Source organism: Aulonocara stuartgranti (assembly GCF_965226115.1).
Source record: "Aulonocara stuartgranti genome assembly, chromosome: 18".
NCBI classification, from domain to species: Eukaryota; Metazoa; Chordata; class Actinopteri; order Cichliformes; family Cichlidae; genus Aulonocara; species Aulonocara stuartgranti.
The window spans coordinates 649,977-665,432 of NC_138954.1; the positions used below are offsets into that span (position 1 = coordinate 649,977).

Consider the following 15,456-nt stretch of genomic DNA (forward strand, 5'->3'; position numbering starts at 1 on the left):
CGCAGGTTAACGTGTCCAGGCTGTTTCTAGATCATCTGTCGCTCTTCTGTTGAGACAGGAAGCAGCTCCTTTAGATTCCATGAATCATGTGAACAGCAGTATCACTGATTAACACGTGATCATTAGTCACATGTTTGTTTATCCGCAACAGGAACGTAGTTATCAACGCGTATCTACTTGAAGTAGTGCGACTCACACAAGCACTGATGACTCGACCTGTAACAGCTCTCACATAGCACAGGTGGCGCTGTTCTATGTTACACATAGAACATGCAGCGGTATTTTGAACACGTGACAGATGTTGTGCTAGAACATTTAAAGAAGTTTAAGAGCATGTTGTAGCTGAGTATGTAGTGAAACATAAAAGTCATCACTATGACCTGATATTGTGTCCATAACAAGTATGAACCGTTGACAAGTGCAGCCTGGGCCGCATCCCACTTACAGCTAACAATGTGGACCAAGCTCCTGCGATGTTTGCAGGGACTGAGTGACTGTAACAGACAGCCAGACACTTTTAGTTTATGTAGCTCCAAATCAAGGGGCTTAATATTGTAAAGACCCTACAGTAATACACACTATACTTCCGAAGCCCCCCCCCCCACCACTGGTGTCCTAAGACAGCGGTCTCCAACCTTTTTTGCGCTACGGACCGGTTTATGCCTGACAATATTTTCATGGACCGGCCTTTAAGGTGTCGCGGATAAATACTACAAAATAAAACTAGTACCGGTACCGAAAAAAAGAAGATTTATTCATAACACACGTGAAAAGACCCAGGAAAACTGAGTAAACGATAAAAACGATAACAAAATAACGCTGAGTTAACGATAAAACCCTGAAATCTATACATTTCACACCTGAGCCTCAACTCTCGCGGCCCGGTACCAAACGACTCACGGACCGGTACCGGTCCGAGGCCCAGGGGTTGGGGACCGTTGTCCCAAGAGACGCAGTCAGCTGGCTGGTTGGGCAAACTCTCAGGCACCACTGAATGTCTTTGAGAGGCTAAAGAGCTCATCCACTGTTCCACGACCAGGACGAAAACCACAATTTTCACTAACAGACACACTCCCCTCTCCAGTACCCTGCCAGGGACTTTACTGGGGAGGCCGAGGAGTAGTTGGAGCACACTCTCCCGTCCCCTTTTTTTAGAGCTTCTCTTGCCATCTGCCAATCCAGAGGCACCGCCCCACATCTCCACGTAATGTTGCAGAGACATGCCGACCAGGACAGCCCTTCAACATCCACAGCTTTTAGGAACTTTCATCCAAACTAGGAGAACTCTGCTCTGTGCATTGCAACTATGTCAGAGATCTCACCTCAGGGATGGGCAAGTTAGCCCCCTCATCCCAGACTTCCACGACAGGAAGTGTGTCAGTGGGCTTAAGAAGGTCCACAAAATATACCTTCCCCTAAAAGACTAAGTAGCAATTAATATTAAAAGTAGCAATAGGTCCTCTCCAGCTATGAGTTAGCTGCTTTAAGATGTGATATTGAGAGTTATACCAGCGAGGACGCTCTCGTTAAAGAAGTAAAATTATTAACAAGATGATCGACCTCTGTTAGAGTAGTGTTCAGATAGCTGCTCTGCTCTGTGTTGGTACAGGGCATTGAAGATGATAACAGTGGGTGGATTATATTCTTAAACTTAGTTACAGCGCTTTCAGAAAGACATCTACTGTGATAAACGTCTACTCTCCACCGCTGTGTAATCAATTATTGTAAATGTAAATGTTATCAGGAAATGATCAGACAGGAGAGGGTTTTCAGGAAACACTGTTAAATGTTCAGTTTCTATGCCATATGTTAAAACAAGATCTAGAGTGTGATTAAAGTGGTGGGTGGGTTCTTTTACATTTTGAGAGAAGCCAATTGAGTCTAATAACAGATTAAATGCCATGTTGAGGCTGTCATTTTTAGCATCTACATGGATGTTAAAATCACCCACAATAATTATTTTATCTGAGCTCAGAACTAAATTAGATATAAAGTCTGAGAAATCAGACAGAAACTCTGTGTAAGGCCCAGGTGGACGATAGATGATAACAAGTAAGACTGGTTTCTGAGTTTCACAGCTGGGGTGGACAATGTTAAGCATCAGGCTTTCAAATGAATTAAAAGTCTGTCTTGGTCTTTGGTTGATTAATAGGCTGGTGTGAAAAATTGCTGCCACACCGCCCCCTCGGCCTGTGCTTCGAGGTTTCTGGTAGTTAGAATGACTCGGGGGTGTTGATTCATTTAAACTAACATAATCATCCTGCTGCAACCAGGTTTCTGTAAGGCAGAGTAAATCAATTTGTTGATCAATTATTAAGTCATGTACTAACAGAGACTTGGAGGAGAGAGACCTAATATTTAATAATCCACATTTCACTGTTTTACTCTTTGGTTCAGATGTGGATACTGTATTGTTCTTTCTTTGTAATTGTTTATGTTTAAGTTGTTTGTTGATGGTTTTTAGTTTGTTTTTTGTCTGTTTGGGAGCTGACACAGTCTCTATGGAGATGGTTTTTGGGGGGTAGCAGGAGGAGAGAAGCTGCAGAGAGGCGTGTAAGACTGCAACTCTGCTTCCTGGTCCCAACTCTGGATAGTCATATTTTGGGCGGGTTTAATATTTCTAGAAATGAGAGCTGCTCCATCCAAAGTGGGATGGATGCCGTCTCTCCTAACAAGACCAGGTTTCCTCCAGAAGGTTTGCCAATTATCTATGAAGCCCACATCGTTTCTGGGACACCACTCAGACAGCCAGCAATTTAAGGAGAACATGCAGCTAAACATGTCACTCCTGGTCTGATTGGGGAGGGGACCAGAGAAAACTACAGAGTCCGACATTGTTTTGGCAAAGTTGCACACCGATTCAATATTGATTTTAGTGACCTCCGATTGGCGTAACCGGGTGTCATTACTGTCAACGTGAATTATGATTTTACTGAATTTACGTTTACCCTTAGCCAGCAGTTTTAAATTTCCCTCAATGTCGCCTGCTCTGGCCCCTGGAAAACAATTGACTATGGTTGCCGGTGTCTCTAGCTTCACATGTCTGAGAACAGAATCACCAACTACCAGAGTTTAACATATGGCACAGAAACTGAACATTTAACAGTGTTTCCTGAAAACCCTCTCCTGTCTGATCATTTCCTGATAACATTTACATTCACAATAATTGATTACACAGCAGTGGAGAGTAGACTTTATCACAGTAGATGTCTTTCTGAAAGCGCTGTAACTAAGTTTAAGAATATAACCCACCCACTGTTATCATCTTCAATGCCCTGTACCAACACATAAGACATCATCATGTGAAACATGTGTGGTTCATTTTTTACCACTACCTTCTTCACGCCTTTTTAAATCCATCTGCTCTGTTTCTCAACCACAGGAGCCACTGTGACTGCAGTCTGCTGAGTCTGTTTGACAGAAACAGACTGCTTTCCAAGAGTGTCAATGGTCCATGGTCAGGAGTAACAGGGCTGAGCAGATCTTATGGAGAGCATTAAAACAGCTGCTGAGTGAAAGGATAGATCCATTCCACTATAGATGCACTCCAAAATAAGATTAAAAAGACCCTGCAGGAACTCACTGTGCTCCTCCTGTTTGTTTCCCAAGTTTGTGGACACAGCTCACTTGGTACAACACATGAAAGGCAAAGAAAAACAACTTCAGAAGCTCCAAAAACTGCAAACAAAAAACTTTCCATTCTGAATCAATGCCCACACCATGAGAACATGAAGACACCACAACCAGCCAGGATGAGTGGGTGAAGAACTTGTCAGACAGGTGCTAGCCAGAGGAATCAATTTGGTCATGTCTGTACAAAAGCTGCCCATAATGGGCCACAACAGGGATTAATACATTAATATAACTCAGGATAAGGTATACTTTATTGATCCCCATGGGGAAATTCCTCTCTACATTTAACCCATTCACTCAGTGAAGCAGTGGGCAGCCATTGGGCGCCCAGGTTTCTGGTCATGGGGTCACCACTCTACCTACTGAGGATGAAGGTTTCGGCTACTCTCTCCAGTTCAAGAAATTCTGTCTAACCTCACAATGTAAGCAAAGAAGACCATAGGAGGAGGTAAACTGCTGTTCTAAACTCAACTGATTATCACACCAAAATTACTCCTCAGTGACAAAAACACCCATGAAACCATAAAACGAGACCCCACAAAGACAAAGTCATCAGTTACCTACAACAACTTCACTGACCCCCCTACATACCACCGTCTGTACCCAAGGCATCCACATGGGTACAGACGATCAAATGTCTGTAACTGGGCAGAAAACTGTGATATTTTTTTTTAACAGGAAACAGCTCTGAGGCATTGTGGGAGAATGAGTTAGTCAGGAAACAAGCTGTAGTCTCAAATGGATGTTTATTCTGTGAAAGCAACAGGAAAAGTCTGACTTTGTGTTATTATTGAGCGGTCTGCTTCTGCGGCTGGTTCGGTAAATTTACGTTGGAGCGTGACGAAACTCGCAGTTTAGGAATTTGTGAAATCTCTGCTTTCAGAAAATGTACTGTTCGCTCGGGTAGCTCGTGCTATCGAGGCTCTGTTCTGCTTGTTTATAGACATTTCATGAAATGATGTGACCATTAACTGTTTGTTGTTTTCGCTCTTTGGTGTTCGTAGAAACAGTTTATACGAGCTTGTAGCTGAGATTCAGAGGTTCCTGTGGATGCCACACACACCGGGACTTACACAGCCGTCCTCGGTGTACTCCTTTGGGTCCACTTTGCCTTCTTCTTTGTGGACTCCCAAAGATCCACAAAGGAGTCCCACTCAGACCTGCACACTGTTAAACCTCTGCCTCACTACCACATATTTTAAATACAGCGAGGGTTTCTACAAACCTAAGCACTTTGAATCACCTTGTTGTTGAATTGTGCTATACAAATAAACTTGCCTTGCCTTACAAAAACGTGGCTGTGCCATGGCTGTGCCATGGGCTCATCGGTGTCACATATTGTAGCCAACATGGAGGAAGAACCACCTCAACAGGACAAGACTCAGCTGTTCATCTGCATCTAAAGGTCAAAGGTCACTCTTGAGGATGCCACCTACAATGCAGTCTCAGATCCTTCCCTCGCTCACATAAAGTGTTCTCAGCAGGTCACATGATAGGGTGAGGCAAGCTTTCTCAATGGTTTCTCGGATGATAATTCAATTCAATTCAATTCAATTTTATTTATATAGCGCCAAATCACAACATAAGTCGCCTCAAGGCGCTTCATAGATACAGAGAAAAAAACCCAACAATCATATGACCCCCTATGAGCAAGCACTTTGGCAACAGTGGGAAGGAAAAACTCCCTTTTAACAGGAAGAAACCTCCGGCAGAACCAGGCTCAGGGAGGGGCGGCCATCTGCTGCGACCGGTTGGGGTGAGAGAAGGAAGACAGGATAAAGACCTGCTGTGGAAGAGAGACAGAGGTTAATAACAGATATGATTCAATGCAGAGAGGTCTGTTAATACATAGTGAGTGAGAAAGGTGACTGGAAAGGAAAAACTCAATGCATCATGGGAATCCCCCGGCAGCCTACATCTATTGCAGCATAACTAAGGGAGGATTCAGGGTCACCTGGTCCAGCCCTAACTATATGCTTTAGCAAAAAGGAAAGTTTGAAGCCTAATCTTGAAAGTAGAGATAGTGTCTGTCTCCTGAATCCAAACTGGAAGCTGGTTCCACAGAAGAGGGGCCTGAAAACTGAAGGCTCTCCCTCCCATTCTACTTTTAAATACTCTAGGAACAACAAGTAGGCCTGCAGAGCGAGAGCGAAGTGCTCTAATAGGGTGATATGGTACTACAAGGTCATTAAGATAAGATGGGGCCTGATTATTTAAGACCTTGTATGTGAGGAGCAGGATTTTGAATCCTGGATTTAACAGGAAGCCAAAACAGGAGAAATCTGCTCTCTCTTTCTAGTCCCTGTCAGGACTCTTGCTGCAGCATTTTGGATCAGCTGAAGGCTTTTCAGTGAGTTTTTAGGACATCCTGATAATAATGAATTACAGTCGTCCAGCCTGGAAGTAATAAATGCATGAACTAGTTTTTCAGCGTCACTCTGAGACAGGATATTTCTAACTTTAGAGATGTTGCGCAAATGGAAGAAAGCAGTCTTACATATTTGTTTAATATGTGCATTGAAGGACATGTCCTGGTCAAAAATGACTCCAAGGTTCCTCACAGTGTTACTGGAGGCCAAGGTAATGCCATCCAGAGTAAGAATCTGCTTAGATACCATATTTCTAAGATTTTCAGGGCCGAGTACAATAACCTCAGTTTTATCTGAATTAAGAAGCAGAAAGTTAGCGGCCATCCAGGTCTTTATGTCTTTAAGACATTCCTGCAGTTTAACTCATTGGTGTGTGTTATCTGGCTTCATGGACAGATAGAGCTGGGTGTCATCAGCATAGCAGTGTAAATGTATGCTATGTCTTCTAATGATACTGCCTAAGGGAAGCATGTATAGTGTAAACAGAATTGGTCCTAGCACTGAACCCTGTGGAACTCCATAATTAACCTCAGTGTGTGAAGAGGACTCTCCATTTACATGCACAAACTGGAGTCTATTAGATAGATATGATACAAACCACTGCAGCGCAGCACCTGTAATACCTACAGCATGTTCTAATCGCTCTAATAGGATATTATGGTCGACAGTATCGAACGCTGCACTGAGGTCTAGCAGGACAAGCACAGAGATGAGTCCACTGTCAGAGGCCATAAGAAGATCATTTGTAACCTTCACTAAAGCTGTTTCTGTGCTGTGATGAGCTCTGAAACCTGACTGAAACTCTTCAAATAAACCTCTGCAGATGATCTGTTAGCTGTTTGACAACTACTCTTTCAAGGATGTTTGATATGAAAGGAAGGTTGGAGATTGGCCTATAATTAGCTAAGACTGCTGGGTCTAGAGATGCTTTTTGAGTAAAGGTTTAACTACAGCCAGCTTGAAGGCCTGTGGTACATAGCTGATCATTAGAGATAGGTTGATCATATTTAAGATCGAAGCATTAATTAATGGCAGGACTTCTTTGAGCAGTTTTGTAGGAATGGGGTCTAAAAGACACGTTGATGGTTTGGAGGAAGTAATTATTGAAGTTAACTCAGAAAGATCAATTAGAGAAAAAGAGTCTAACTTAACATCAATGGTACTAAGAGTAGCTGTAGATAATATTACATCTGTGGGATGATTACTGGTAATTTTTTCTCTAATGATAAATATTTTATTTGTGAAGAAGTTCATGAAGTCATTACTAGTTAACGTTAAAGGGATGATTGGCTCAAAAGAGCTCTGACTGTTTGTCAGCCTGGCTACAGTGCTGAAGAGAAACCTGGGGTTGTTCTTATTTTCTTCAATCAGTGATGAATAGTAAGATGTTCTGGCTTTGTGGAGGGCTTTCTTATAAAGCAGCAAACTATTTCTCCAGGCTAAATGATGATCCTCTAAATTTGTGACACGCCATTTCCTCTCCAGATTACGATGGCCCACACCCTTTTTCACACTTTCAATAGTGGGTCAGCGACCCTCTCACTGGGCTTTAAATACCTGGGACTCTCCACCAATTGGTTTTAGAACTGAAGAAACTTTGTGGATGAAATGTAAAACTTAAAGAAGTCCACTCGCTTTCTCTCCAGCTCTGTTAGGCCTTTATCCAGGAGACTCGTGGAGAGAAAGGCAGGCAAGAATCTGCAGTCTGTAAAATTAAATGTTGAATAACCAGAAATTATAGAAGAAAACTTTATTTATACAGCTTTCACATCATGTTAACCACATTTTTTTCTAATTTGTTAGTATCACCTCCAAATCCTGAAACAACTTTAGGAAAGGTTAAAAAACAAAGAATACAAATTTCCTACAGTTACAAATACTAACAAAACACACAGTGGAAGAAAGACTTTTCCACAAAGATGGAGTGATGAGGAAAAGAAGCAAAAACATTAAAATGGTAAATAAACAGCCTGTATTTGTATACTTAGTCCCTAAGGACCCCAAAGCGCTTTACACATTCAGTCATCCACACATTCACACACACAAAGCACCTTGAGGCGACTGTTGTTGTGATTTGGCGCTATACAAATAAAATTGAATTGAATTGATGTTATTTGACAAACCACATATAATGTGACAAAGTAAAGGCACTTCTGAGCTCTCTCTACTCCACCTGTTACTGAAACATTATTTTTACTGACCGACAGAAGAACGCAGTCTTTCAAACGGACTACAACTTCTCAGCTGTGTGAGTTTTTGTGTGCCGAGACAAGTGACTTTTTTGACTAAAGTTTTTCCCACATATTTCACAATGATAAGGTTTCTCCCCAGTGTGGATTTTCTTGTGCGCACACAGAACACTGCTTTGACTGAAACTTTTCCCACATGTTTCACAAGAATATGGTTTCTCACCAGTGTGAGTTTTCTTGTGGCGAGACAAGTGACCAGCTTGACGAAAACTTTTCCCACAGATGTCACAATGATACGGCTTCTCGCCTGTGTGGGTTTTCTTGTGGAGATACAGAGCACTGCTTTGACCAAAACATTTCCTGCATATTTCACATGAATATGGTTTCTCGCCTGAGTGAGTGGTGATGTGGTAAGACAAACTATTTTTAGCACTGAAACTTTTCCCACATGTTTCACAACAATATGGTTTCTCTCCTGTGTGAGCGGTGATGTGGCGAGCCAAACTGCGTTTTATACTGAAACGTTTCCCACATGTTTCACAACAATATGGTTTTTCACCTGTGTGGATTCTCATGTGCATAGACAAGTGATACCTTCTCACGAAAATTTTACGACATATTTTGCACACGTAGAGTTTCACATTGTTTTGGATCATGTGATGCTTCTTTCCCCGGGCAATACTGAAAGTCTCATTACACTGGCTCACTGAAATCGGCAAGCTGAGCTGGTAAGTTTCCTTTCCCTGACGTCCCTTGTTTGGCTTTGACCCTGCATCTTCAGTTAACCCCGACCCTTCTTGCTTGCTCGTTTCTTGATCTCTGCTTTCAGTTTCAGGAGAGTCGTCAGAGAGGAGCTGCTCGCTATCTGTTTCTGAGTCGCTGTGGTCACTTTCCTCACAAGTAGCTGTTAGCATAAAGGTATTGGTCCCGTCCTCGAGCAAAAGTTGTCCTTGTGGTTCCTCCTGGCCCAGACTGGGGTTCCTCTCTGGATTACAGAACTGCTGCTCTTGGAGAACCTCCTTCACATTCTGGTGATGCGGGAGTTCTGAAATGACAAAAGTGATACAAGAAAAGAGTAAGTATACTCACAATTGTCTCCATTTTCATAAATGGTGATCCAGTTCCAGGTCTTGGGGGTGGTGGAGCCTGACCCAGCTGTCACTGGGGAGGTGTAGCTATTACAGCCCACATAACAGTAAAGTGTTATCCGAGATGGGGTGTAACACAAAGTGAAAAAAAACTATTAACCACCGCATAGTTAACGTCAGTAAAACACAATTTATTTTACAATTAATGCAAATGAACCAATTAGGACCAAAATCAAACAGGGAAGCTCCAAGCGTCAGGGTCTTTGAAGCCAAAACAACAAACAAATCGCAGAAAAGAAGAAAACAAAGTACAATGGCCGAGCTCACTGTCTCACCACAAAACAGGAGAAAAGGCTGAAACAAAAACCTCCGAGAGCCTGAACATGCTTCCAATGTGGATCACTACAGTTACCTTTACTCACAAACACAAAGTCACACCAAGCTTCACAGGGTTTACACAGCTACAGCATGCTGCCCAAATCACTGCAGCTCAAAGCCAGGGAAAAGGGAAGAAAGGGGCATGGCATTTAAGATGGCGGTCTTTATGAGGTGGGTGACGAGCTGCGACACATCACATCCGGTTATGAGGCAGACCTGAAACACAGGAGGAGGAGAATGAGCTCTCTGGCATGGGGAGAGCCCCTAAAGGTCAGAGACCGTACCAACAGCCTACACACTGAAGTGAGGCTGTGCAAGCTATATGTCCTGAACACACACAACAGTCAGGACCCGGGCCCAGCAAGCCGAGGGGCTACGGGACTCCCATCCCTGCCCACCGCCTCTCACTGAGGGCACCCCCAGACTGGAACAGACTCCAGTTCAAATCCACGAGGATTTTCCTAAGCCCAAGTCGTGCATAGAGATGGACCTGACTATATCAAGCCGGTCTCTGTTAACCTAATGCACGAGCTCCGGCTCCTTCCCACCAAAGAGGTGACCTTCCATGTCCTAATAGCCAGCCTCGTTGGCTGGGGATCGGACCACCAAGGCCTTGACCCCCGACGACACACACCGAATGAAGGTGAAGCAGCAGTCCTACCAGGTCTGATTAGCTTGTGGAGACTTTGGTGATACTTGGTAAAGGTTTGGTTAGGCAGAGGAGCCAGACTCGCAATCATCCTCAAAGCACAGAGGGATCAGGATTCAGGAATAATGAAAACGTACTGAGTGCACCAGTGCTCCTCCTCAGACTCCTCGCAAATACGCGTATGTTACCTTACCTTGAGGTCAAGGTCACTGGGATTTTAGTAGGGGTGGAAACTGATAAGCATTCCTTATCAATTTTCCTCGTTCCTTGTTAGCAGCATAACGCAGCTGTTTCTGTCCTGGAGCAGTCTCCCCTTTACCATCACGCTCTCATCTTTTTTCCTATAAAAATAAAAGTAAGGTTCCTGTCCACGCTGAGACCACGCCACTATTTTCCTCCTCCGACACACAAACTAATCAGCTGATCGTAGCGAGAGTGCAAGAACCTATAAGCGGGATCAATAGGTAGGCAGACTAATGATTCCAAGGAATTGGAGTACTGGGAACTGGTTCTTGATTAGCATCCCTAGATTTTAGCAGCTGGACCAACAGCATCAATTTGAAAATCCAACTTCACCTCATTCTCCTTATTTAGACTCTTTTTCTCTAATTGATCTTTCTGAGTTAACTTCAATAATTACTTCCTCCAAGCCATGAACGTGTCTTTTAGACCCCATTCCTACAAAACTGTTCAAAGAAGTCCTGCCATTAATTAATGCTTCGATCTTAAATATGATCAACTATCTCTAATGATCGGCTATGTACCACAGGCCTTCAAGCTGGCTGTAGTTAAACCTTTACTCAAAAAGCATCTCTAGACCCAGCTGTTCTATCCTTGCAGTTGCAGAAAGGTGCAATGAAGAATCTTTGGAAACTGCTAAGCAAAGACCGCTTGAAGAGGTACACCAGAGAGAAGGAAGCCATCTGCCGTCACAGTGGCAGACATCCAAGAAAGGGTCTCCAGTATGAAGAGTTGGACAGCACCAGGCCCTGACTGGTTCACGCCTACTGGCTGAAGAAGCTGACCGCAGTCCACGAGCGCCTGGCAGCACAAATGAACCAGCTGCTAGCTGACGACAGACACCCGGAATGGCTAACCGAAGGTCGGACGGTCCTGATCCTCAAGGACCCCCAGAAGGGACCCGTCCCCTCCAACTACCGACCAATAACCTGCCTCAGCACCACGTGGACGCTCCTGTCGGGCATCATAGTGGCTAAGATGAACAGGCACATGGGTCAATACATGAGCGGGGCACAGAAAGGGAAATGTGGGGGGTGACGGTAACAGTGGTCCTAGTGGGAATTGGAGCACTGGGTGCGGTGACTCCCAAACCAGGCGAGCGGCTCCAGCAGATGCAGGAACAACATCGGAGCTTGGCAGGGTCACAACAACATCCCTCCAGCCTTTTATGGCTGAGAGGGAAAAACGATTAGAGAACAAAGATTCTGCACGACACTCATCCTGAAGGAGCTGGAAAACTAGCTAAATCTACCAGGAGGACTCGAGTTTGTGAAGAGTTTTCAGCGTCAAAGTAATGCAGCAACATTTATGAGAACATGCAGAGACACAAACAGAAAGCAGCCGTCATTAGACTGACCTCAGACAGTCACCGGTGAAGGAGCGGCTCACTTTAAAAACACATCACTGCTTCTCCAGCTAATTTTCCCTGAAGATATTTCTCAGCAGTTTGGACGCCTCTGGACAGTGGAACGACCACATTCAGTCAAACTCGTCTCACACTTCATAAGAACACAACTTCTCACCTGACGCTCCATCCTTGTTTCCTCGTTGATCCTGGCTCTCGGCTCCAGCAGAGCTGTGACAGAGGAGCTGCTCCTCGTCTCCTCCTGGTTCACTGTGCTCTCCTTCCTCAGCAGCAGCAGTCACCATGAAGGTGTCCGTCTCCTCCTTCAGTCCCAGCTGCTCTCCCTGCTGACTGCTGCACAGTTCCTCCTGTTCCTCTTTAATCTGTGGAGCTTCTGGTTCCTCCTGCTCCACACTGGAGCTCCTCTCCTGGTTCCAGAGCTGCTGCTCAGGGAGAACCTCCTCCTCCTCCTCCTCCTCCTCACAGACCTGCTGCTGTGGGACGTCTGGAGAGACAGAAGAAAGAAGTCACAACCACAGAAACATTAACAGGACTTTACAGCATGACTGCGTCGCTCGTGTGTGAGAGTTCAGCACATCTTTACATGTTTTATATGAAAGTGAATATAAATACACGCCGAGCGCTTTTTTCTGTAACACGTTTACTTATTAAAGTGAGAGTCAAAGGTCGCCAACATGTCCTCCCTGAGCCACCCATGAGCACCTCCACCACCTGCTCACGCCACTCTGATGTCATCACCCATTTACCTGCACGCCATCTCAGACTGTGTGACGACCTGCTGCAGGTACGATGGAGAGCGCGAACTGAAGCCAAAAGGCAGAACTGACGTCTCCAAACCAGGTTCTTTTTTCCCACGAAGAGAAAGACTTTTAATGCACCATTCACTGAAACAGCCTGAAGTGCAAAGACCTGCGACCTCCGGAGGAAAGCCCTCGTGATGATAAACACAGACGTGCAGCGGAGGCATTTTTCTCTGCCTTGGATCTGACTTGCATCAGTCACATGACGACTGTTAACCAATGCTCGCCCTCGGTGGCAGAGCGCGCTGGTTACACGCTCGCAGAGAGCGCGTGCACGTTTTGCCGTCTGGCTGATGTGGCGCTGCAGGGGAAACATCTAATATGCATATCCACATATTAGACCCACACTGTGTTTTAAAGAAAACACATTAAAAAGTGATTATATTATATTTACATTCACGACAACATTTTACAGCAGCAACATTATTGTATCTCCACAGTTCAAACACTGAATCATCTGCCAGACACACTGACTCGTCATAGATTTTACATTCATCACTTCACTATTAATACATTAGGGAAGGATTCTGGATCAGCACCATGATGCAAACTTGTGGCTACAGCATACTGGAGAGTGTGTCTGACAGCTCGCGTCTCTCCTGTGGACTCGGCCTCAGATCAACACAGCCTGCCCTCCAACAGTGTACCAACCAGGTAAAACACACCTGATGACAGTGATACAGTGTGATCTGATCCATGTTAGAGTCTTGATGAATGTGTGTAGTTGTTCTTCAGCCTGGGTCTATGTGCCCTCGAGCACCCGCCCCTCAGACATCTCTGCACGTCCCGCAGAGCTGTGATCAGGATCCTCCCTCAGAGGGACACTCACCTGTCCTGTGCAGCTTGATTTGGGGTTTCCAGGTGATATCCAGCAGTCTGCGCTGACGGTCGATCTCTTCCTCGTACTGGACGATCGTTTTTTCAAACTCCAAGAATATTTGTTCAGCAGCAGCAGTTAGTCGCTCGTTGATGAACTCTCTCAGATACTGAACTGAAGGCATCGTTGCTGCCGCAGCTCACACACTCAGCTCACACACTCAGCTCACACACAACACTGGCACCGCTTCCTCTTCACTTCCGCTTCGTGTCACAGCGAAGCTCTCCTGGTGGACGGAAAGGCGCCGCCTGCTGGTGAGGAGTGTAACAGCAACAACGTCAGAGGGCACGAGGCTGGCATTTCTTCGCTCATCACTCAGTGTTTCCGGTGTTGTGCCAAAACTGATTTCCAATGTTTCTGTGTGTTTTTTATGTGTAATATCTTTACGTATGTTGGTAAACAGACTTCGGTGAACACGGTTTACAAAGAGGTTTTATATAGAATTAAAAAATATCTGTTTTTCAAGTATCTTTACAACTCTGTGTTGTTGTACTTGCATTATAACCAATCCGCTCCTTTATCGCTACTTCAAATATTTTTACTGAACTATTGTAATATTTGCTGGTATTTCTGCTGTGCTCTTGGCCAACTTACTCTGACAAAAGACATTTTTAATGTTAATGAGATTTTTTTTAACTGCATAAATAAAGGTTATATAAACGTCGCTGCCAAAAACTGATTGCGGCTTCTACCTTGTTACACGAATGTTGTTTGTGGCTCAAGATGACTTTATGTCATCCATGAGGGAAGCATTTGACATGTTTCACATATTATAGCCCAACAAGTTACTTATAGCAGTTTAAATATGAGCAATCAGTTTTTGGCAAATACCGGAGCAGCAGGCATGTCGTCTGTGTAGAAACGCTGTGTACACGGATGAGTGGAGAGCCAAAGGGACTTGGGCTGTAGCTCATTTTATGGATGAAAATAGGGTTTTATTAAAACATGAGACGTCCTGTGAGAAGTTTGATGTAAGATGATGCTCAGAGTGACAAAACACTAACCAAAGCCATCCCAGTCGCCCTGAGATCACTGATTAAAGAAGACACTGTGCACATTTCTCCTGGACGACTCTGCAGAGCTCACTTTGGTGACAGCAGGTTTACAAACAAGGCGATCAGAAATATTGTGATAAATGAAATCGGTCCTAACCAGGTTCAAAGAATTTATATAGAATAGAATAGAATAGAATAGAATAGAATTCAACTTTATTGTCATTGCACATGCACAGGTACAGGGCAACGAAATGCAGTTTGCATCCATCCAGAAGTGCTTTAGTGATATAGATATATTACAATATATATTAGCAATAATATAGATATGTGAGTATATTACAGAAATGGGTCTATTATGGTATGTTATAATGTACACGGTATGAAGTATGTTGTGAATATTCTATAACTATAAGTATATACAGGCTGTAGTGAGTACAAGCTATGAACAGGATATAAATATGAAAAACTATACAGAATATGAAATAAATAACTTTACAGGAATCTGAGATATACAGCTATACAGAAATGGGAACTATGCAAGTTATAAACAGTTGTAGGATTAAAGATTATCGAATGTACAGAATGATTATTTACACAGAGCTATACAGTAGTGCAGTTAAGATAAGTGAGGGTGTGGATAGTTTCTACAGAGGCTATATAAAGTGCTAGTGGTTGTGAGTGGTGGTTCAGTCCATGTTATTATTGTGTGTTTGAGGGTACAGTTGTCCATTGTGTGTGTGTGTATGTTCAGTCCATGAGTTTAACGTGGGTCAGATGTCAGGAGGCAGAGTTCAGGAGTCTGACAGCTGTGGGGAAGAAGCTGTTCCGGTACCTGGTGGTCTTAGTCCGGAGGCTCCTGTGGCGCCTCCCAG

At 44.0% G+C, this 15,456-nt stretch overlaps 1 protein-coding gene across 3 annotated transcripts; it reads right to left on the reverse strand.

Annotated features, from left to right (window-relative positions):
• Positions 1–7,721: 7,721 nt before the first annotated feature.
• Positions 7,722–13,761, reverse strand: LOC309693569 (uncharacterized protein). 3 transcript variants are annotated; one of them, XM_082512917.1, is made up of 3 exons: positions 12,659–13,761; positions 12,070–12,396; positions 7,722–9,236 (listed from the first exon to the last, which is right to left on the reverse strand). In XM_082512917.1, the coding sequence occupies exons 1-3, from the start codon at positions 13,026–13,028 to the stop codon at positions 8,233–8,235; spliced, it is 1,701 nt and encodes a 566-aa protein (XP_082369043.1). In that variant the 5' UTR covers positions 13,029–13,761; the 3' UTR covers positions 7,722–8,232. The 3 variants fall into 3 exon arrangements, 2 of the variants coding, with proteins under 2 accessions (XP_082369043.1, XP_082369044.1); XR_014272674.1 differs by lacking the exons at positions 12,070–12,396; positions 12,659–13,761 and adding an exon at positions 11,904–11,949 and having other exon boundaries at positions 9,138–9,236; XM_082512918.1 differs by lacking the exon at positions 7,722–9,236 and having other exon boundaries at positions 11,946–12,396.
• Positions 13,762–15,456: the final 1,695 nt, after the last annotated feature.

Excerpts from the sequence above, each read along its gene's own strand:
- LOC309693569 (XM_082512917.1), bottom strand. The coding sequence starts at position 13,028 with ATGTTTCCCCTGCAGCGCCACATCAGCCAGACGGCAAAACGTGCACGC. Across the intron at positions 12,397-12,658 it reads CAGTCTGAGATGGCGTGCAG|ACGTCCCACAGCAGCAGGTC; the intron begins GTAAATGGGTGA and ends CTGTCTCTCCAG. Across the intron at positions 9,237-12,069 it reads AAACAAGGATGGAGCGTCAG|AACTCCCGCATCACCAGAAT; the intron begins GTGAGAAGTTGT and ends TTGTCATTTCAG.